The 22,236-nt window shown below is 45.5% G+C and overlaps 2 protein-coding genes across 2 annotated transcripts; one reads left to right on the forward strand and one right to left on the reverse strand.

Annotated features, from left to right (window-relative positions):
* Nucleotides 1-845: 845 nt before the first annotated feature.
* On the forward strand, nucleotides 846-3,624 carry LOC123448763 (ABSCISIC ACID-INSENSITIVE 5-like protein 2). Its single transcript, XM_045125762.1, has 3 exons — nucleotides 846-1,708; nucleotides 1,790-1,861; nucleotides 3,212-3,624. Exons 1-3 carry the CDS (start codon nucleotides 1,202-1,204, stop codon nucleotides 3,290-3,292), a joined length of 660 nt encoding a protein of 219 aa, XP_044981697.1. The 5' UTR covers nucleotides 846-1,201; the 3' UTR covers nucleotides 3,293-3,624.
* Nucleotides 3,551-8,751, reverse strand: LOC123448762. Its single transcript, XM_045125761.1, has 9 exons — nucleotides 8,422-8,751; nucleotides 7,778-7,953; nucleotides 7,595-7,699; nucleotides 7,430-7,486; nucleotides 7,262-7,342; nucleotides 4,430-4,464; nucleotides 4,168-4,257; nucleotides 3,911-4,067; nucleotides 3,551-3,801 (listed from the first exon to the last, which is right to left on the reverse strand). Exons 1-9 carry the CDS (start codon nucleotides 8,546-8,548, stop codon nucleotides 3,685-3,687), a joined length of 945 nt encoding a protein of 314 aa, XP_044981696.1. The 5' UTR covers nucleotides 8,549-8,751; the 3' UTR covers nucleotides 3,551-3,684.
* Nucleotides 8,752-22,236: the final 13,485 nt, after the last annotated feature.

The following is a 22,236-nucleotide window of genomic DNA, read 5'->3' on the forward strand; positions in this document are numbered from 1 at the left end:
TTTCATTAATAATGTAACGCGTGGACTCTGGTCGGCCTTCGTGGCCGGCTTTTTTAATGTTTAAATTATGCATGTTTGGTGCATGCCGGCAAAAATGTGTCGAGCCAGCGTTGGACGCATGCGCCGACCCAAACATCGAAGCGGACGTTTGTGTCCGCCTGACCGACCCAAACGGACAAAAAACGGACAAAATCGTCATCCGTTTGAATCAGCCCATTAGAGTTGCTCTAAAAGAATTGGATGCGAAAAGAAAAAAATTAAACCTGATCGATCAGTGTTCTCATGGCATGGTTGGGCTGTAGATGCTTTTATTGACAACACAAATTGCAACTCAGTGATCAAGTTGAACGATCCGAACCATGTCTTGGGCGCGGTGAAAGGTCTTGAGTCGCCCTCGTTTACCGGGCTCATCTGGTCATCCCTGCAATTCGGCACCAGCCTAGCTCTCGCTCCTCTTTCCTCTAGCGAGAGGTCAAACCAATGTAGCCGTTGTGGTTCACACAAGTGGTATATTCGCGCCACGATTCGCCCCTGAATCTTTGTCTACTTTCGGCTCCCGCTCGATCGGAATGTTTTTGCTTTGCTTTGCTTTGCTTTGAAGACATACGGTATCGTTTACTACAGTACTTGCTATACTAGGTCGAAATTCCAACCAATTTTGCACAGCACGTCTGAATGGAACGGACTATTTAGCGGGCCCGGTCTCTGTGGCACTCGCTGACCCGTTGTCCCTGCTCGCTATCGCTAGCCAGCCTGCAGAGACTGCAGCAGCGCCCGCCCACCACAAATAAATAAACTAAACTAAAAATTCCACCGGGCGAAAAGGCGACGGAGTTGAAAGCAAAGCTAGGAACCTTGGCTCAGGCTGGCCTCGCTAAAAAACCAGGAGCTCTTTTCCTCTCCCTCTCTCTCTCCCCCCCTCTCCCTCCTCTCTTTTTGGATTCTTCCCATCTTGAGGCATCGCCTGTCTGCCCCCATCGGCCCAAGCCCACCACTCCCTTTGAGGAATCGTAAATCCTTGCCTCCCCAACTCCCCTCTGCCTTCTTCTTCTTCTTCTTCAGCTGTCCAGCCAGCCTCGCCTCCAAGGGAAAGGAGAGAAGAGGTGGAGCGGCATCTCTCCGCGCTGCCATGCAAGTGTACGCTTACGTTTCTTCCAGGTGTTTCTTGTGTGGTGTCCCTGTCCGCGCGGCTAGTGAGTGAATGGGAACTCAGGCAATGCCGTCCGGTGGGGCCATCTCGCGCCAGGGCTCGCTCTGCAGCCTCACGCTGAGCGACGTCGAGGGCCAGCTGCACGGCGTCAACCTCGACGACCTCCTCCGCACGGCCGGCTCGGCTAGGAAGACGGCTGACGAGGTGTGGCGGGACATCCAGGGCGGCACCCAGATGACGCTGGAAGACTACCTGTCCAGGCCCGGTGCCGATGCGGGGGGCGCCCACTGGGCCGAGCAGTACAATCCCGCTGCCCCGGTGCCGGGGCAGCAGCGCCACACCAACGTCGGGCGTCCCCTGCCGCGGCCGCTAGGGGTGGGCGCCGGGCCGGTGCTGGACGCGCTGTACCACGACCACGACCACGACCACGACGGGGCCACCATGTCCGGACGGAAGCGTGCCGCCGCGGGCGGCCCCGGGGAGAAGACGGTGGAGCGGCGGAAGAAGCGGATGATCAAGAACCGGGAGTCGGCGGCGAGGTCGCGCGCGAGGAAGCAGGTGGGTCCCTCTCGAGACCCCAAATCTCTCCCTCTCGCATTTGTTGCACGCTCACTCGCTTCCATTTGGCTCTTACGGCAGGCGTACACGAACGAGCTCGAGAACAAGATCTCCCGGCTGGAAGAGGAGAACCAGCAGCTCAGGAGTTACAAGGTACTACTCCCAACTCCCAACCTAGTCCACACATCTCAAGTTGCTCAAGAGATCGATGAATTCCATCAACAACAATACCAGGCCTCGTCGCTTTTCATGCTGGCTACGAAACGCCTCCAGTAACATATACAGTAACCCCGTAATACCAGGGGCTAACATAGGACAAAGCTGGAACGAAAACAAACCGCTATCCATTGCCACTCAACGTCGGGTGGTCAATCAGTGGGAGCGAAACTGTTCATTTCTGGATTTATTATTTTTTTCTGCTTCTCCTGTCGTGCTGATGCATGTATAGCGTGGTCTGCTATTGCTGATGAGCCCGCCCTTGTGTGTTTCTTTCTTTCGCTGTCTGTGCGTCGTTGGCTTTGCTCTGGAGTGGTTACCAGAGGATGTCAGATGATGATGGATGGACCATAAAGTTCTACCCAATCAAGTCGACACCTTCTGACCGCTTCATCTTGTACAAAAACTTATCTCGTTGCATTATGTCAATATTTTTCACCCTACGAAAACTACTTTTTCTAGCGTGTTTCTTTAACTCCTTCTGCACCATAATACTTGTCGATGGGGAAGATTAGACTAGTTCTTTCCACCTAAAGTATTATGATACAGAGGGAGTAAATAATTAGCCAACATGCTGCATTTGCTTGATCATCAATGGATAACACGGTGGAGGATCAATCATTTTCATTTCTATCTATCTCACCTCCCTTTACAGGAAGAATAGTCAATGTCTATTCCCTGCTGGCTGCTGATTGGATTCATTAACATATGATAAGAAGATGGTTATTTTTTTTAACCTATTGGATGGAACTAAAATTAGGTTTTTGGGAAGGTTTTATCTCTTTGTCTGCCAGCTCAGTCCCTTCGTTACCAATTTACAACCATGCAGTCAGCATCACAGTAGTTGCTGGTAGTAGTAAGATAATAAGCTCCTCCCCAGCTCCATGCTCATAAATAAATACGAGTAGTATAGTATTGCTGCCCATCTGTTTCAGGCTTTCAGCTTTGATGCGCAAAGTTTTACTAATATCCATGAAAAATTTGCACATCTACCTCGCACCGCACATTTTTCGTTTTCTGGGATTTTTTGTACTAGTAATAGTCTTGTGCTCCTTTCAATGCATATGTCATGAAATCTGAAGACAGCATGTATAAGCCTGCCAGTGACAACCTCTCGGAAAGGTGAGATTTGTGTCCTTGTCTGCATTTTTTCGGGCGTACGAAATCCTGACCCCCACCCAAGTGCCTAGAAAATTGTGAGCCCAGATCCGTGTGTGTGCGAGGCAAAATGTAGTATCTTCAGTTTTGCTCTGCGTACCTGACGCGTCGAATTGCTGTGTGATGCAGGCATTTGAACCGGTGGTGCACTGTGTGCCGCAGCAGGAGCCAAAGAACCAGCTCCGCCGGAGGAACTCGGCCAGCTTCTGATCATCATCTTGTTAATAGTACTAGTGGTGAAGTGCCCAGCACTAAGCTTGCAAAATTTGTAACTGACTACTCTGGAAAACATTTAGCTAGAAAGTACTAGTAAGAATACTCCTCTGCAGTCTCCGACTTGCTGTGGTGTATGGCAATTGCTGGTTGCTGCATGCATTGCACTCCAATTCTCCCTTTTTTTTTCCCTACTGGTGCATTGCTTTCTGCAGCCTGTGATTGCAAGAGTATCCCAATTAAGCTGTAATGTTGTATCTGGAAACAGAATGGTGCTCTTTACCACCCCTTCTGTCATTGCATTATTAACTTTTATCATTCACACAAAAGATCAGCAGGGTTTATTTAAAACTGTAACATAAACTATACATCAACGTGGTCAAAACTTTTCAGCTGTAGTCAGGATCATCTTCGGGGAGTATCAATCTAAGATCATCGTTATCTCTGTAGACTTGTACCAAAGCTGCGGCCTTGTACGCGAAGAACCCCATCATCCCTGGAACAAGCTGCAAACAGATAAATGATATATCACATATTCATAAGGTCAAGATAAGTCTAACATAATAAGCAGTACCAATTGAATGCAATCTGTAATGACAAAGAGTTGTACTTTACCTCAAAGTTAAAAATGTTATTTTGAAAATGACTAGAAAAGGTTGACAGTCCAAAAATCACTGCAGGAATTATAAGCCTTGGGGATGAAAGAACAAACAGAGAGCCACCCAATGTCTTATCTAATGTATCCTTCAAATCCTCGCTTCGAATGCCGATTCTAGCATTTGCATGTACACAACAATTATAGATCAAACATTCTAAACATGAGGGATAGGAGACTGAGTACAGATCACAGACAAAGACATTTCCAAACCTACTTCTTCACTTTCTTCTTTAGAAAAACTTCAGGAACATCTTCCTTTGACAGGCTATCTGCGCGTCGATACAGAAGTTGAAGATACAACCAGCTGCTCAATATAATGTGAGTGGTTATATTTATATTATATCTTTGAAAATGAAACACAAGTTACAACTTTCTCGTATATTAGAGTATCTTTAGACAGGCTTCATGACAGCACTCGAAAAGAAACATCATGAACTTTCAATTCTTGAGCTGTAAAGGAATCCTGTTTAGCTAACCTGAAAGCAACTCCAAAAGCGTAACTGATACCAGCCTGTTCAATAAGAACATCAAAGATTCAGTCATACCACCATTCAGCGAAATTTAGTTGCCGATCAATTACCAATATTTCAGGTAAAGTTAAACATGAGCTTAACAGACTATATAGAAACTAATGATCATAGATTCTTCAAGAAAATATGTAAGCATTTTGTCCAAACAGAGCTTATTAGCTTGTCTATGCAGGTATATGCCATTAAACGCCAAGACCATTCACAGTGTCCCATATTCAAGTACAAATACCAATGCACATTTTTCTATGTCACCCGAGCATCTCCAATCGGACAGAGCTAATTTGTAGACACGTCCGAGGACAGCTCTGGCCTGCAGCTCATTTTCCGCTTCCGAAGCCATCCCCCTCATATCCAAACCCCCAAATACATACACAAGCATGCAACGTAGATCAACACACGTACTTTCATTCCATAGCACATAGCTCATACATGGTCTGTACATAGCATAGGAGAGTTCATCATACCATCGGACTACCAAAATGATGGCATGGGTGGCCGGGGCTTGCCACTTCGTCAGGATCTAGGCACAGGCCTCCTTGTTGATGGCACCATCATTAGTTCCTCAATATGATATTATCAACATAGTTCGGACTTTTGGATGAGTTGGTTGGAGCATGAATTCAATATGATATTATCCTCATTAGTTCCTCCGTGACGGTCGCCGACCGCCTGTTGTCTGCTCTCGGTGCTCACTTTGCTGTCAAGGACCTGAGTGCTCTGCATTACTTCCTTGGCCTGGAGGTCTCACGGTCATCTGCTGCTTGACTCTCACTCAGCAGAAGTATTCTCTGGACTTGCTGCAACGTGTTGGTATGCTGCAATGCAAGCATGTCACTACTCCTATGTCTGCGACGGATCGGTTATCGCCTCTGGATGGTACTTTACTTCCTTCGGATGATGCTACTGAGTATCACAGTGTTGTTGATGGCTTGCAGTATTTGACTATCACACGGCCAACCATCTCCTATGCAGTCAACCGTGTGTGTCAGTATCTTCATGCTCCTCGGACTTCACACTGGTCGGCGGTGAAGCGCATCCTGCGTTATCTCTCACATATTGTGACGTATGGTTTGCATCTTCGTTCTGCCTCGTCGTGTGCTCTCTCTGCATTTTCTGATGCGGATTGGGCTGGGAGCCTTGATGTCCGGCGATCAACGGGGGGCTATGCCTTCTTCTTTGGTCCTAACTTGATCGCTTGGAGTGCGCGCAAGCAGCTCACGGTCTCATGGAGTAGAACCGAAGCAGAGTATAAAGCAGTTGCCAATGCCACAGCTGAGCTTATCTGGGTGCAGTCCCTGTTCAGAGAGTTGGGAGTCTCTCTAGAGCAGCCACCGGTCCTTTGGTGTGACAACATTGGTGCGACCTATCTTTCGTCCAATCTAGTTTTCCATGCTCGTACCAAGCACATCGAAGTTGACTATCATTTTGTGAGGGAACGTGTTGCACGGAAGCTTCTTCATATCAAGTTTATCTCCTCCAAAGATCAACTTGCTGACATCTTCACGAAGCCACTTCCACAGCTTCAGTTCGAAGGTTGTAGACCAATCTTAACTTGCTTAGCACTTCAGGCCACAGTTAAGATTGAGGGAGGGTGTTAGACTATGTATATACGTAGCTTCTGTGTATACCATGTATCATGTATTTGTACACTTGGTGTACCCTTATATATATATATATATATATGAGATAGCCACACCCGTATTTGGGTGTCGTGCAGTTTCCCACAACATTATGTTTCACACTCCTCACAACACGGCGGCGCTCAGTGCGTGCGGGGTGGACAGGGACGACATCTGCGTCTTCGGCGGCGGCGCTCCGACCTGTCCGCTGCGGGATGCGAGTCTGGAGTGACTTGGCTCGGGGAGCCTGATTTGGTTGTCTCCCCCCTCAGCTGTTGGCGGCAATCTGGATTAGGAGTACGCCCACCTGAAGAAACTAGGGTTATTTTCGCGCCAAGATGGTGTTCTGCTAGATGTCGACATTCATTGATCTGTCCATTGACGAGTTCCGGAAGGCTCCACCGGAGATCTCCATTGGGTGCCTGTTGCCCGTAGATTGATGGATTGGATGGGATTCGGTCGTGTACGCCCTCATTTCAACCCGTGTGGCTTCAGGTGGGCGTGATGCGAAGCTTCGTTGTCTGTTGACATTATGGGACATGTCGGTATTTCGATTTTCATGGTGAAGACAGTGACGGAGAATGTCATGATGGCTGAGATCCGAGGCCTAGTAATGGTGGACCGAGTCTTCGAGGCGATGAGGACTTTGCTTGGTGTTTCGTGACTCGTAGCAGCGGCATTGACAAGTGGGGGCGACAACACATGAGGAGTACATAGTGTGTTCTTTCAGGGTGAAAATCCAAGGTCTGGCCTTAATTGGTTGTGCCTGGCAATGGCCTTGCTGAAGACATTGTTTTGAGAGCGTGGATTTCTTCAGGGTGAAAACTTAAGATTTATGATCGGGCGACGATGGCGCTTATGCACCGTTTCCTTCTTGGAGGCGTCGTTTTTGGAGAATTTGGACTTCGAGTGGTCTTGGTGGTGGTTTGTGTTGCAGCTACAAGGAATTGATCACCGTAGCGGGATCTTTTTTTTACTTCTTCAAGTTTTCGGGTTGTGTGCATCCGTAATGTCTTTAGGACATTTCGTTGTTGTAGAGGTTGGATGTAATTGGTATCTTCATGATATTAATATATTCTCTTTGTAAAAAAAATTCAATCATTCATGGTTAGTGCAAAAATGTGTGTCTGCTTTGATATAAAGTTTAGGGTCAAAATACCTCCAGAGAGAAGACTAGGACACAATATACAGTGCAAGCGGCTCCAATTCCAACGGTCAAGAGCAAAAGTTCATCCTTGATCTGTGGGGAAAAAAACACGAGCAGCTGGATATGATATTTTTTCCTACTGAATGCATCAGAACATGAAACACTGGTAGTGAAAATTACTGCTTCATATCTCAGAAGGTTGAATTCCTTCCTTTTATCACTTTCTTTCTGCCCAGCCTGTCATCATTTGCAAGAACATGCCAATCTATCAATTACCTCTCCGAAAACATGGTCAAAAGTCAAGATAATGAACAGTAATAATCCTAAAGCACGGTCGTGACATACCAGAGCAGAAAGCCTCCTTCTCGCAGTAAGGCTGGTATCACCGGACATAAAATCTCCACTTGCCTCGAATCCCACGACTCCTTGACTCATAACATCCTCCCTGAACTGCATTCCATTGTTCAGTCAGAGTCAGTTATGCCTTGCAACAGTAGATAAGTAGACAACACGACTGTTACAGCTTACATCTTCAAGTTGTCCAACATCTTCAGCATTTTCATGGTCCGTGGTAGCCTCTATCACATCAAGACCTGTGTCATTTCTCCTCAAAACCATGTCAGCGACTTTGGACACCAAGTCCCCATTCGTCTGCCTATCCTCAAGGAACATGCGCAAGACATCCTCCCCGAAACTGTCACCGGCTATCAGTTCCAACAATGAGACCACGGGATTAGTATGAAAGAACAAATGCAGAACCATCTTGGTGCTTAGTACAGTACTCCTTTGGCCTTCTTCTCTTTATAGCATGGATTTAAATACACCAACGCATGGAGAAAATAACGTGTTCAAAATCAGAATGCTGTGGCCAAGTAATCCCGACCCATTTTTAGCATCGCGAGAAGTAACCCCGAGAAATGCAAGAAGAGAATTCTATTTCGACTTCTGAGGTACTCCCTTATACGAGGTTACTACGGAATATATATTTTGCATCTATACAAGACCACCAACGATACGAGGCAAACATTAATGATATTTCTTTTACTAGTAACCTATTTAATTCGTTATGCATGCATTCGTGATTTTTCGTGACCTTGTATATAAAAATGGAGGAAGTACCGAATTTCCACGCGCCATACAATTCTGAGCATTGGTGAAGCTAGGCAGTGTACCTTGGAGAGACGAGTAGCGTAGAGGCGAGGCGCGGGGCGACCTGCGAGGGCGGCAGGCAAGGCCGAGAGGAGGGAGGGAGCCGCGGGCGGCAAGGTCGCAGCAACGCAGACCGGGAAGCCTCGCCATGGCAGAATTTAGCTGGGGGCGACTGCTTGCCGAACCTGGCCTGCGCGCCCGCCTCGCGTACGGCGTGGCTTCTGTGATTGCCCGCCGAAAGAGCTGTCCGCCAACCAGCTCGCTGATCTACCTAGACTCCTACCTCCTCGATGGAGGCAGCGGTCGGGACGGGGAGAGCGGGAGGGAGGTCGCTGCTCGGAGAGAGAACCCATGGAGGGGAGGGCTTCAGGTGGATAAGAGTACGATGAAGGTGCGATCTGGAGCGTCCAAGCGCACGATCGGGCGGTGAAGCCTTTCTCCGATGTTGTCCCTATCTTGTTTCGTAACAATAACAAATACGTATAATGTTTGTATGCAACAATGCTCTCAGAAAATGGCAGAAATATCTCGCTCACTCCAGATGAACAACCAGTCACTTGCATTTTTCTAGGGTATGACCCGCTTTATTCAACTCACACAAGCGGTATCTTCGATGGCAACCCATAATTTATTTTGGAAGTGTGTCGTTCTTTTAGTCTACGGTAGATGGATTGCATAACCTTCTCAACTCAGCTTGGTTGAACAAAAACAGCTTCAAATGCACCATCTGCAAGTTGTTTGGTTGCATGCATGCCCTCTTGGCTGCATGGGTTGAATCATATTGCCGATGTTTGGTTGCGTGCATGTTAGTGGACAAACCCAAGGCATGGTGTTTGGTTGAATGCAACGCGTGGTGTGTGATAACCTATTTGGCTAGTTGATGAGGTTACCAGCACACTTCGACGCAACCATGTACCACACAAAGGTTCAGCTACTTAACAGCATAGTTCACAATGATAGTTCAAATAAATCAGCGCATAAACCATAGTTCAAGCAGACTCGATAGTACTTAGGAAGGAGGTGCCCCGGCCCTAGTCCCTGGCGGCGAAGGCTTCGTCGTGCTTCCCGCACTTGTTGACCACCTCAATGCCATCGTCGTCGAAGATGATGACCTCGAGGGTGTCGGGAGTCAGGAGCTTGAACGTCATCATGTAGCCGATATTTATCTGATGAACGGCGGCGAAGGTGGCCCAACCCTGATCCAGGGTCACCCTGCCGTTCATCAGCTTGACCGTCACCCTCCACGAGCAGCCGATGTTGTTCTTCGGCTTGAACTCCGTCGGCACCGCGGCGAAGTGCTTGGTCAACTCCAGGGGCATGGGGATGCACTCAAGCTTCGGTGCAAGGATGACCTTGCAGAAGTGAGTTGGGCCACCCTCCTCATGGTAGTGGTTGTAGCTGCGGCGCTTGCTGCTGGGGGATCCTCCATGCGCTCGTCGTCGCCAACCATTGGAGTCTTCGGTTGTTCCTCAGCGATGGGCGGAAGCACCACCTCGGGCATTGGATGAACCGCCTCCTTGCCTTTCTTGTCAACGGCCAGGAGCACCTCCGTGCCCATCTCATTGCTCTCCTCGACCTGCACACAATTCATGGAGTCAGGCACAGACAGAGTTCATGGCTCATTGAAGAGCATGTAGTTAAAACGACATGACTGTCACTCTTCCTCCTCTCCATCGTGCCTATATTTACTCAACCTGACCACCACTACTTACCCGCCCCATCTCTTCTCTCACTATCAACCTTCCTCCTCTCCATCGCCATGAGCTCCAGCTCAAACTCCAACGCCAACCCCTTCCCTTGGGGTATTGGCTGGAGGACCTTCTTCCTCGGGTGGTCGACTGGTGACCACACCAAGTTTGAGAACACCATGGAGGTGTGCTCGAACTTCGGCTCCATGCCTGACATGCACAAGGAATCTGATGCAGTGCTCATGAGGGCCACTGCACAGGAGTTGAAGACGTTGATTCCTAACCCAGCGAAGGGCGTGATGGCAGTCGACATCATTCGCTGGGCCATGAATCAGGCCGTCTCCGATGACGCTAAACAGAGGAAGAGGTGGTCCAAGTGCAAGAACTACTGGGCTCCTAATCACCGCCGTGCCGCAGTGTACTGGGAGACGGCAATCGTGCCGCCAACGATCATCGGTGGGGAGCCTAACGAGGAGGAAGAACCGGTGCAGATGCTAGTGAGGGCGCCACAGGCAGGCCATCATAGCTGGCAGATCGACCTCGACTCTACCGAGGATGAGGACGACCCGCCGCCCCGCACGGCGATGGACTAGAAGATCAAGGCCAGCCACTCGACCCACCGCTCTGTACGCCTCAACGGCGCGGTTAGCCAATGTTTGTTGTGTACCCCCAATCCCGATCTTGCATGAAGATGAAGGCCAACCACTACATCTGCATCTACCTCCATTCCGATCTTGCATGAACTAGTATCAAATGCCATGCTTATCTACCTCTATTCCCCATTCCCCTCTCCGCCATGGATCGAATCTACCGTCGGATCGAACGCGAAAAAGTAGTGCATGACGAAAAGAAAAGTGCTTACCGCCATTGCCGCGGGCCAGGTGATGATCCACTCACCGGTGATGGAGTCCGGTGGTATTCTTGCTATCCTCCGATCCGCCTCCGCCGGTGAGAGTTGGGAGAGTGGGGGAGAGTGGGGAGAGGCAGCGGTGAGGCGCGGTGAGGCTAATAATTGCCGACGCTTTGGGAAGCAACGCGACTTCTCAAGAGTGGTCGTGCGCGTGCAGCCGCTGTCGCCCACGTGCACTGCTCGGCCCTGGCTCTAGAGAAACTGTTGATTCGAGTGTTCCCACGGAGCGAGGCCTAGGAGTGCTTTAAACATCGTGCCATGCAGGCTCAACAGTGTATGCAGCCCACCAAACAGCCAGTTTTCTTCCCGCGCGGGCCTGGTTGGGCCTCATGCACGCAACAAACACGCCCTTTCTGCATCCATCTACGGACAAAAAATCAATTCACGGACCCGAATGCGTAACACCGTCATTCAACCGTAGTCACATACATTTCAAATATCATCTGAACTACCCGAACGAAATTTGTGCAAATCAACATATATTCATCAAAGATCGGATAGAAAATAGCACAAATCATCCATACATAGCATGCAAATTAAGTCTAGTACAACAATTATTAAATTCGACTAGATTAATCGGATGTCCAACAAGTTTTTCATGAGCGGATCATACCTTCCCATACATACACCCCCCCTTCATCTTCATCCAATCGTTGTGTGCATGTAAATGATCGTCCCTTTGCCTTGTGATACACCATGGCAGTGCGTGCGGGCTACATAATGGGTAGGCCAACATCGAGCGAATGAATCAATCAATAAATAAACAAGAGGAAGTAAAACTTACAATCTCGTCCTTTGCCGCGTGGAATGGCCAGCTTGCCTCCAACTGACAAACCACGTTACAAAACTTGGTCACGCTAGTGTGGATAGTGTACCAGCGATACGGTAACGACCTCACGTTACGTGCTTGAACGGTGTACATGTCATAGGACGCAATGTGCTTTCGTCGATGAAACGATGCATGCACTTGCTGCCACAAAGTCTCCCCTCTGCTCCTGCCTACGAAATCCACAGATACAACCAACTGTCTATCGCATAACAACTCACCTTTCATGGTGGACTAGCTCACACTATTCTTCGTACTTTAAAAACGACATAGCGTTTGAAAATAAGCTCAATGGCATTTCATCGAACACTTGTCAGGCGTGGTGTCCGTTAAGAAGGTTTCCACAAAGGGACATAGTGTACCTCGGTACAAACAACTCTAGGGTGGGCAACACCGTCATAGAGGCAAGAGGGCGCGCTGGTGCTAGTTGCGGATGTTCAACAATGACTCTATGGCGGCCAGACATGTACAAGAGCGACGACGGAGGTGGAGGGTGTGTATGCAAAGTAAGGGGGGAAGGGGCGGAGTGGAAGAAAATGGGACCACCAGGGGGGTTTGGGTGGGTTGGGAGTGTCGTAGTCCAACGTTTCGCGTGTCCAAACTCCCGCAACACTCCCCCCCCATATTTGTCTCATATTTCAGGACAAAGTATGTCTAGACCCCCTTGTGAACCGATACAGGACTGCATTGGATGGATTTTGCGGTCCAGACAGCGAGGTCCGGACGTATGCAACAAGCTATCACAAAATGGAAGAAACATCTCCAATGTGGGGATCACACGAGATGGAAAACCACTCACTTGCATTTTTAGTGTATGGCCCACTTTATTTAACTCGTACAAGCATTAGGTCGTTTACAATATGTGGGATCGAGAAGCGGCGTCTAGAAATAGACACTTAACAAGATATGTGAGCAATTTTTAGTTGATTTGAAATTTAGGCAGATTTTACACAAGTTAAGTTGCATCCAAGAGTTTCTACACGTGCATATCTAGAGATCGGGCACTAGAAAGTAAGCATCATGCATTTTCAAGAAACATAAAGGACAGGAAGTGAGCCTAGCTCACTTGGCCAGTGGAGTGGATGTACAACCGAGCCACCCAAGTTCAAGTCCCCACGGGCGCAAATTTGGGTTCTTATTATTTCAAAAAAACTCATTGTGGGGGGTTTCCCTTACATTTTTCCTTCAAAAAAAAGAAACATAAAGGATGGTAGAGTAGGAAGATCAAATGTAATGAAGACATGGCAATTTTTGACATGGTTTCAATAGGTGGTGCTATCGTACATCCATGTTGATGGAGATTTCAATCCACACAGGGTAACGGTTGTGCGAGTACACTGAGGGCTCCACCCAGAAGGGGTCCATGAATAAGCAACCTTGTCTATTCCATCATCACTTATGTCCATGAAGGAGTAGCCTCACTTGGGGTAGATCTTCATGAAGTAGGCGATCTCCATGCTCTTACAAACTTCTTGGTTTAACTACATGCGATTTAGAGGCTCCCAAGCGACACATAACCAATCTAGGAGACACCACTCTCCAAAAGGTAATAGATGGTGTATGGATGATGAGCTTCTTGCTCTTGTGCTTATAAAGATAGACTTCTCAACACTCAATCACTCTCTTACAAAATTTGGCTTGGTAGAATAGGATGATTGCGTGGAAAGCAACTTGGGGAGGCTAGAAATCAAGATTCATATGGTTGGATTGCAATATCTTGATATCAATACGTGAATAGGTGGTTCTTTCTCAGAAAATGAATTGTGAAAGTGTGAAAAAATGTTCTAAGGGATCTCTCCATGACAGAGAGGGAGTGGGTGGTATTTATGGCCATCTCAAAAATCCAATCGTTACAACTTTGTTGCCCAACTCGATGAAACCGAAGTAAAAACTTGGTTTTACCGACTAGTGCAAAATGTCCTAACCTTTGGGTTCTTGGTGAGATCGAAGGATAACAACTTTGTGAGATCGATTCAGTTGTCCTAGGTAGTTCTAGTGTCTCGGTGGCATCGAAAAGCAAAACTCGGAAATTCTGACTTTTGACAATTATATACGAGCAAGGTGGTCACTGTTTTTAGGCTATATCGAAGTGAATCTCGATGGTACCGAGGTGCTAGGGTTTGCCTTGGGTTTTGTCTAAGGAAACCTCGGTGGGGCCGATATGGAATAGGTTGGTGGCACCGATTTTTTATAGTTTAGGTTTTTGGACATAATGTTTTTCTGAGGGTTTGGGTGAGGTTTTTGGTGGCATATCTCCAAGTACTTGAGTAACCAGATCATTATAAATACCTCATCCCCTTTTAATAGTAGTGGCTTTCCTATGGACTCAAATGTGATTTCTCACATAAAGTAAAATGTAGAGTCTTGAACCTTTTGCCAATAGATGTTCCTTGCATCATGGGGATCCTTTTCACAATTCCCAGCCACTCCACACTTTGGACTAGATCTGAAATAGACTAGATAAAAGTGTTAGTCCAAGAGGCAATGTATGTTGCCATTAATCATCAAAACCACCAAGGGAGCATTTGTGCTTTCAATCTCTCCCTTTTTTTGTAACTGATGACAACATACATCAAAGCTTCAATTTGAAATATGCAACATTATATATGATAGATTCGAAAGACATATGACTTAACTAAGTTCCCCATATATGTGTGTAGTCCTTTAAAGGATAGTTTCCTTTGGAATGCGTGGGCACACAAAGAAGAGAGTACTGAAAGTGCCTTATATCGACTAGAGGGGGGGTGAATAGGAGATTTTTAAAATTTCATCACTGAGGAAATTCCTTGTGAGGAAAGTCCTCAGTCATGAACTGAGTGCAGCGGATATAGAAGAGGATCACGTGTGCAAACATATCTACAACAAAGTACTCGATGAGATTTTAGAGATTCAGTTTGCACAGTTCTCAAGTATAGAGTAAGCAGGTGAAGATTAACTCAAGTGAAGAATTTGAGGTTGAGGAAATTCAGAGAAAGTCTTTAGACAAATTCTTCAAACAATACAGATGAAAGTCTTCAATATACAATTGAGGAAATGAAAGAGTTGAAGAAATAGAACCCCTAGCTCGATGAAGACAGTTGTTGATGACCCAGTTCCAACTGTTGTGACAGTTGTACGTCTGGTTCGGAGCGGCTTGGTATTGAAACAAAAAGGCACACAGTCCCGGGACACAAAGACCCTACCGTATTCTCCTTGAGCTAAGGACACACAGTCCTCGCCCAACACTCGTGGTAAGTCTTCAGGGCAGACTTCCAAACCCTCACAAACTCGATCACCCGGCGATCCACAGTTGACTGCTGGATGCTCTAGACCATGATGCCTAACCGTCTGGAGGATACACAGTCCTCAAAGGTAACAAGCGTCGGTTCCACACAGGAACAACTTCTTCAGTGATGCTCAATCACTTGGGTTTTTGGTTTGGGTTTGGTGTTTGGGGTATTTCCTCACTTGATGATTTTCTCTCAAAGTCTATGAGGAATTTGGGTTGCTCTAAGTGACTGACATCAGTTTCTCTTGGAGCAGCCAACCAACTAGTGGTTGTGGGGGCGGCTATTTATAGCTTGGGAGCATCCCGACATGATTTGACATAAATGCCCTTAAATAATATGACTGTTGGGTGGATAAGATCAGTGAGGTGGTGCGTGGCGCGACAACGGTTGGAACTTTCAACTGTGAAAGTTCTCATGTCTCATATTCCTCACTTTGAGGCTTTGATAGATTTAGGCTTGGGTTGAGCATCATGAGGAAAATCATTCCGTAGTTTTACTTCGACCCCTTTTAACAGTACGGTGTTCCTATGACTCAAGTGTAAAGAAAATGAAACAGAAAAAGTAAATCTTCACGCTTCAAAGTCTTCAGAGTGTTTTCTACAGGACACACCGAATTCCTCATCTTCAATATCTTCATGAGGAATATCGATTTCTTCGCAATTTCTTCGCGATCAAAGTCTTCAAGGAATGACCGAAGTCTTCACCCGAAGACATACATTTTTAGGGGTCGATATTCATCGAATAACTCAAGCTCCTCACCGACTTATAGAGCATGTGTACACTCACAAACATATCAGTCTCTTAACCTGTAAGTCTTCAAACCACCAAAATCACTAAGGGGCACTAGATGCACTTACAATCTCCCCCTTTTTGGTGGTTGATGACAATTAGGTTAAGTTTTCAATGGTGATAATAATATGGAATGTAAGTACATAGTTTGAGGAATTTGAAGTCAAGATACAAAGAAACCCCCCATGAAGATGTGCATGTTTTGAAGAATTTGCTTTGAACAGCAGATTCACATTGATGATTTATATCATGGAGATCTCCCCCTGTATCTTGCAATTCATGCATGCATTTGACATATAATATGAGGAATTAGAAATGCATGATGGAAAATTGTGTCTGATGAATTTTAGCATGCCTGCATTAATAAACTAGAGCAATAAGCATGCGAGGAAAAACGTTCAAAAGAGTCAGAACACCATCGGGCTTAAGTTACAACTCATTACATCAAAAACTTCAGAAGAACCAAGAGTTTGTAACTTAATAAAGTTTATAAGCCCATAAGTAGAATCCCGCTTGAAGAATAACTCTCAAATTTCTCCCCCTTTGTCATCAAGTGACGAAAAAGGGACAAAACTGAGGACTAACGCCCTTGAAGAATTTTACTTCTGTGTTGATGTAGAGGCGTGAGCATCCTTGGAGGCAGATTTGTTGGTTGGACTAGTTACAGTATCCTCAGGTTCTTCATCTGATTCTGTAGTGCAGAATGAAGAAAATGAGCTGTCCTCCAAGTCAGGAACTGGAATTGGCTTGAATTTCTTCTTTGGAGGCCACGACCAGTCAGAGTCTTGAGTAAATTCCATTTCTGCATGTTCCTCGGGAGCCTTCAGGTGAGCCAAGGTGGCCCAACTGCGATCAAATACCTCATGAAGATAATAATGATTTTTCTTGAGTGCATTTTGAGTCTCGTTGAGGGTTTTCACAATGGCACCAAATTGGTGTTTTACCCACTTGTGATTGCGATTTTCAACTGCTTGAATTTCCTCATCCATCGGTGTGGATGCACCAGAGCAATTTTCCTCCATTTCTTCATCCTCTTCTGGAATGATGTATTCTTCACCGAATGGAACCATCATATATCATGGTGCTACGTTGAGGGGAGTAGCATCCATTGGGGCTGATGATGAGGTAGGCATAGTCTTCAGGCGTTTTGCCTCTGAAGACTCTGAAGTACTTGAAGCTTTTCTCTGTTAGCTTCTTTTTCAGCAGCTTTTGTTTTCTTCACGTCTGCTGCAGACGGAGTAGTCACTTTCTTAACCTTTGAAGACTTTGGTGAAGGTGCATTTTCATCAGGCACTGCTTTGAAGCGACAGGCCTGGCAGATTCTTCACCTAAAATATTCTGAGGAATTTCTTCAGCAGCTAGTTCTTCATTTTCATCATCCTCAGTCAGTTGCACATTATAGCTTGGCTGAGGATTTTTTTGCTGCTTCGGAGCGGCAATTCTGCTACTGCATTCATCAATTGTAGCAGTTGCGGCTTTGACGAATTGCACTTTGGCCCCCTTCCGATCAGCATGAAGACTAGTGTACTTGTCCGTGAGGGTTTTCAGTTGTGCCTGAGTACAAACAAGTTTCTCAGGCGACAGGTTGAGGAGGTTTTGCTTCAAATATTTCTCCTTTTTAACTTTTGCAAGCCTAACTTGTTTGGCTTGCTGATTGATACGTCTCCAACGTATCTATAATTTTTGATGGTTTCATGCTATTATCTTGTCAAACTTTGGATGTTTTGCATGCCATATATATATATTTTTTGGGACTAACTTATTAACTCAGTGCCAAGTGTCAGTACCTGTGTTTTTTCCATGTTTTTGACCCCTTCTAGAGGAGAATTTTGAACGGAGTCCAAACGGAATGAAACTGACAAAAAGATATTTTCTGGAACAGAAAAAGATCGGGAAGCCGGAGAATCAGGGCAGGGGGCCACCAGGGACCTCACATCTCATGGCGCGGCCAGGGGGCCGCGTCCCCTTGGCTTGTGGGCTCCCTGAGGCTCCTTTGCCCTAGGTTTTGCGCCTATATATTCCCTAAAATCCCATAAAAAATCAAGAGATCATCGAAAGTACTTTTCCGCCGCGGCAAGCTTCTCTCCGCAAGATCCCATCTGGGGCACGTTCTGGTGCCCTGCCGGAGGGGGGATTCGGATACGAAGGGCTTCTTCATCAACACCATGACCTCTCCGATGATGCGTGAGTAGTTCACCATAAACCTACGAGTACATAGCTAGTAACTAGATGGCTTCTTCTCTCTCTTGGATCTTCAATACAAAGTTCTCCATGATCTTCATGGAGATCTATCCGATGTAATCTTATTTTGCGGTGTGTTTGTTGAGATCCGATGAATTGTGGATTTATGATCAGATTATCTATGAATCTTATTTGAGTTTCTTCTGATCTCTCTTATGCATGATTTCATATCCTTGTAATTCTCTTCGAGTTGTGGGTTTTGTTTGGCCAACGAGATCTATGATTCTTGCAATGGGAGAAGTGCTTGGTTTTGGGTTCATACCATGCGGTGACCTCACCCAGTGACAGAAGGGGTAGCGAGGCACGCATCATGTTGTTGCCATCAAGGGTAAAAAGATGGGGTTTTCATCGTTGGTTTGAGTTTATCCCTCTACATCATGTCATCTTGCTTAAGGCGTTACTCTGTTCGTCATGAACTCAATACACCAGATGCATGCTGAATAGCGATCGATGTGTGGAGTAATAGTAGTAGATGCAGAAAGTATCGGTCTACTTGTCTCGGACGTGATGCCTATATGTATGATGATTGTCTTAGATGTCGTCATGACTTTGCGTGGTTCTATCAATTTCTCGACAGTAATTTGTTCACCCACCATGATATTTGCTATTTTGAGAGAAGCCTCTAGTGAACACTATGGCCCCCGGGTCTACTCCACACCATATTTTCAGCCTTACACTTTTTCTTCGTTGCACTTTCCGCCTTGAGATCTCACTTTGAAATCAATCTTGAAGGGATTGACAACCCTTTAAAGCGTTGGGTGGAAGCTCTTTTGTGTTTGCGCAGGTACTCTGGACTTGACGAGATTCTCCTACTAGATTGATACCTTGGTTCTCAAACTGAGGGAAATACTTACTGCTCCTGTGCTGCATCACCCTTTCCTCTTCTAGGGAAAAACCAACGCAAGCTCAAGAGACGACAGAAGGATCTGTGGCACCACTGCCGGGGAAGGACTTTTGTTGCCGTAGTAGAAGAATTTCTGGCGCCGTTGCCGGGGAGGATCAAGTCAAGAACTCGTCCAAGTAAGTGTCGCAAACTCATCTCTTGCATTTACTTTGTTTGCCCGTTGCCTCTCGTTTTCCTCTCCCCCACTTCACAAGTTTGCCTTTTTCGTTTGCCCTTTTCTCTCGCTTGCTTTCTGTTGCTTGTGTGCTATGTGCCTTCAATATGCTTGCATCTTCGCTTGCTGAAAATCTAGTGATATGGATCCTCACCCACTTGCTAATCTCTTTAAGAGATCCACTTATGTGGAACCAATTGCTAGTGAGTTGAGTGCACTTGACTTTTTCTATGGAGTTTTGCTTGAGATGCGTGAATCTGAAAATCGTGATGAAGAAATTTATGAAATGATTCACGAGGGCTCCTTGAATGAAAAGCATGATTGCAATGATTTCATTATAAATTCTATTAATGACAATCATGCTAAAAATATGCAAAACCCTAAGCTTGGGGATGCTAATTTTGCTATGTCCACTACTTGTTGCAATGATATTTGCAATAATATTGAAAGTGGGTTTGGAGAAGTCATGACTTTAGTTGATGATAATCCCACTATTTTTGAAGAGCGTCAACTTTGCATGCATGTGGATCATGAAAAGAATATCCTATGGGATAGCTATATTGTTGAATTTGATTATGATCCCACATGTAATTGCTATGAGAGAGGAAAATATTGTGGTAGAAACTTTCATGTTACCAAATTACCTCTCGTTATGTGGAGATTGCTATTGTCTCTTTCTTCTTCCTTGCATATGGCAACTATTGGTTGTCTTGACAATCTGTTTTCCTATAAAATGCCTATGCATAGGAAGTATGTTAGACTTAGATGTGATTTTCACATGCTTTATGATGCTCCCGTTGTGCTTCAATTCTTGTCTTTTGTGTGAGCATCATTGATTTATCAATGCCTAGCTAAGGGCGTTAAACAATAGCGCTTGTTGGGAGGCAACCCAATGAATTTATTTCTTTTGCTTTCTGTTTTGTTGCGTCCACACCATCATAATTCTGTTGTGATTGTGTTTTTTGTGTTTCTTTTTGTGTTTGAACCAAGCAAAACCTTTATGACTAGTCTTGGTAATGGTTGTTTGATCCTGCTAGAAAAAGACAGAAACTTTTCACTCACGAGATGATTTTTCATTTTTATTCAGAAAGAGATTTTGAGTTGATTCTTTTTGCTGCTGGTTGATATGCCTTTTACCCAGGCAGTCGTAAGTTTTCAGAATTTTTGAGGTACCGAAAGTATACGAAGTATACAGATTGCTACAGACTGGTCTGTTTTTGACAGATTCTGTTTTTGTTGAGTTGGTTGCTTGTTTTGATGAAACTATGGTTAGTATCGGTGGGTACTAGCCATGGAAAAGTGAGAATACAGTAGCCCAACACCAATATAGATAGAATTCAAGTTTTCTACAGTACCAAAAGAGGTGGTAGTTTGTTTTCTTGTGCTAATGTTATCACGAGTTTCTGTTTAAGTTTTGTGTGGTGAAGTTTTCAAGTTTTGGGTGATGTTCTCATGGACAAAGAGATAAGGAGTGGAAATAGCTCAAGCTTGGGGATGCCCAAGGCATCCCAAGCCAAATTCAAGGACACCAAAAATCCTAAGCTTGGGGATACCCCGGGAAGGTATCCCCTCTTTTGTCTTCAATCCATCGGTAACATTACTTGGAGCTATATTTTTATTCACCACATGATATGTGTTTTGCTTGGAGCGTCTTGTATCATAGGAGTCTTTTCTTTTTGTTGTGTCACAATCATCCTTGCTGCACACCTTTTTGAGAGAGATAGACATGCACTCATCGTGATTTTGCTAGAATGCTCATAGTGCTTCACTTATATCTTTTGAGCTAGATACATTTGCTCTATGTGCTTCACTTATATCTTTTAGAGCACGGCGGTGCGATACTTGGTAGTTGGCTTATGCCATGAAAGTAGTCCCAAAGGTGATAGGTACCCAAAGAGGATACAAAAACCTCCATCTTCATGTGCATTGAGTAGAAAGAGAAGTCTTGATTCCTCTCAGTTAGTTTTGAGACGTGGATTTGGTAATATTAAGAGTTATGTTAGTAGGGTGTTGTGAATCTAGAAATACTTGTGTTGAAGTTAGTGATTCCCGTAGCATGCACGTATGGTGAACCGCTATGTTAGGAAGTCGGAGCATAATTGAACTATTGATTGTCATCCTTTGTGTTGAGGTCGGGATCGCGTGATGGTTAACACCTACCAACCCTTCCCCTCGAAGTATGCGTTTAGCACTTTGTTTCGATTACTAATAAAAACTTTCGCAACAACTATGTGAGTTCTTCATGACTAATGTGAGTCCATGGTATAGATGCACTTTCACCTTCCACCATTGCTAGCCTCTCTAGTGCCGCGCAATTCTTGCCGGTGCACAAACCCACCATATGCCTTCCTCAAAACAACCACCATACCTACCTACTATGGCAGTTTCATAGCCATTCCGAGATATATTGCCATGCAACTCCCACCGTTCCATCTCATGACTTGTGCCGTCACTCTCATATTGCCATTACATGATCGTAAGATAGCTAGCGAGATGTTTCAACGTCATATGCCAAGCTAGATCGTTGCACATCCCGGTACACTGCCGGAGGCATTTCCTATAGAGTCATCATCGTTCTACGCTTTTAGCTGTGAGTAAATAAAAGTGTGATGATCATCATTATTAGAGCATTGTCCCATGTGTGGAATAAAAAAAGGGGGGCCAAAGAGCCCAAAAATAAACAAATAAATAAAGAGAAAAGAAAAAAGAGAGGCCTAAGAGCCCAAATAAAAAAATGAGAGAAAAAGAGAGAAGGGACAATGCTACTATCTTTTTCCACACTTTTGCTTCATAATAGCACCATGTTCTTCATGATTGAGAGCTTCTTGCTTTGTCACTACCATATGCTAGTGGGAATCTTCATTATATAACTTGGCTTGTATATTCCAATGATGGGCTTCCTCAAAATTGCCCTAGGTCTTCGTGAGCAAGCAAGTTGGATGCACTCCCACTAGTTCTCCTTTTGAGCTTTCACATACTTATAGCTCTAGTGCATCTCTTGTATGGCAATCCCTACTCGTTCACATTGATATCTATTAATGGGCATCTCCATAGCCC

This window comes from Hordeum vulgare, chromosome 4H (assembly GCF_904849725.1).
Source record: "Hordeum vulgare subsp. vulgare chromosome 4H, MorexV3_pseudomolecules_assembly, whole genome shotgun sequence".
NCBI classification, from domain to species: Eukaryota; Viridiplantae; Streptophyta; class Magnoliopsida; order Poales; family Poaceae; genus Hordeum; species Hordeum vulgare.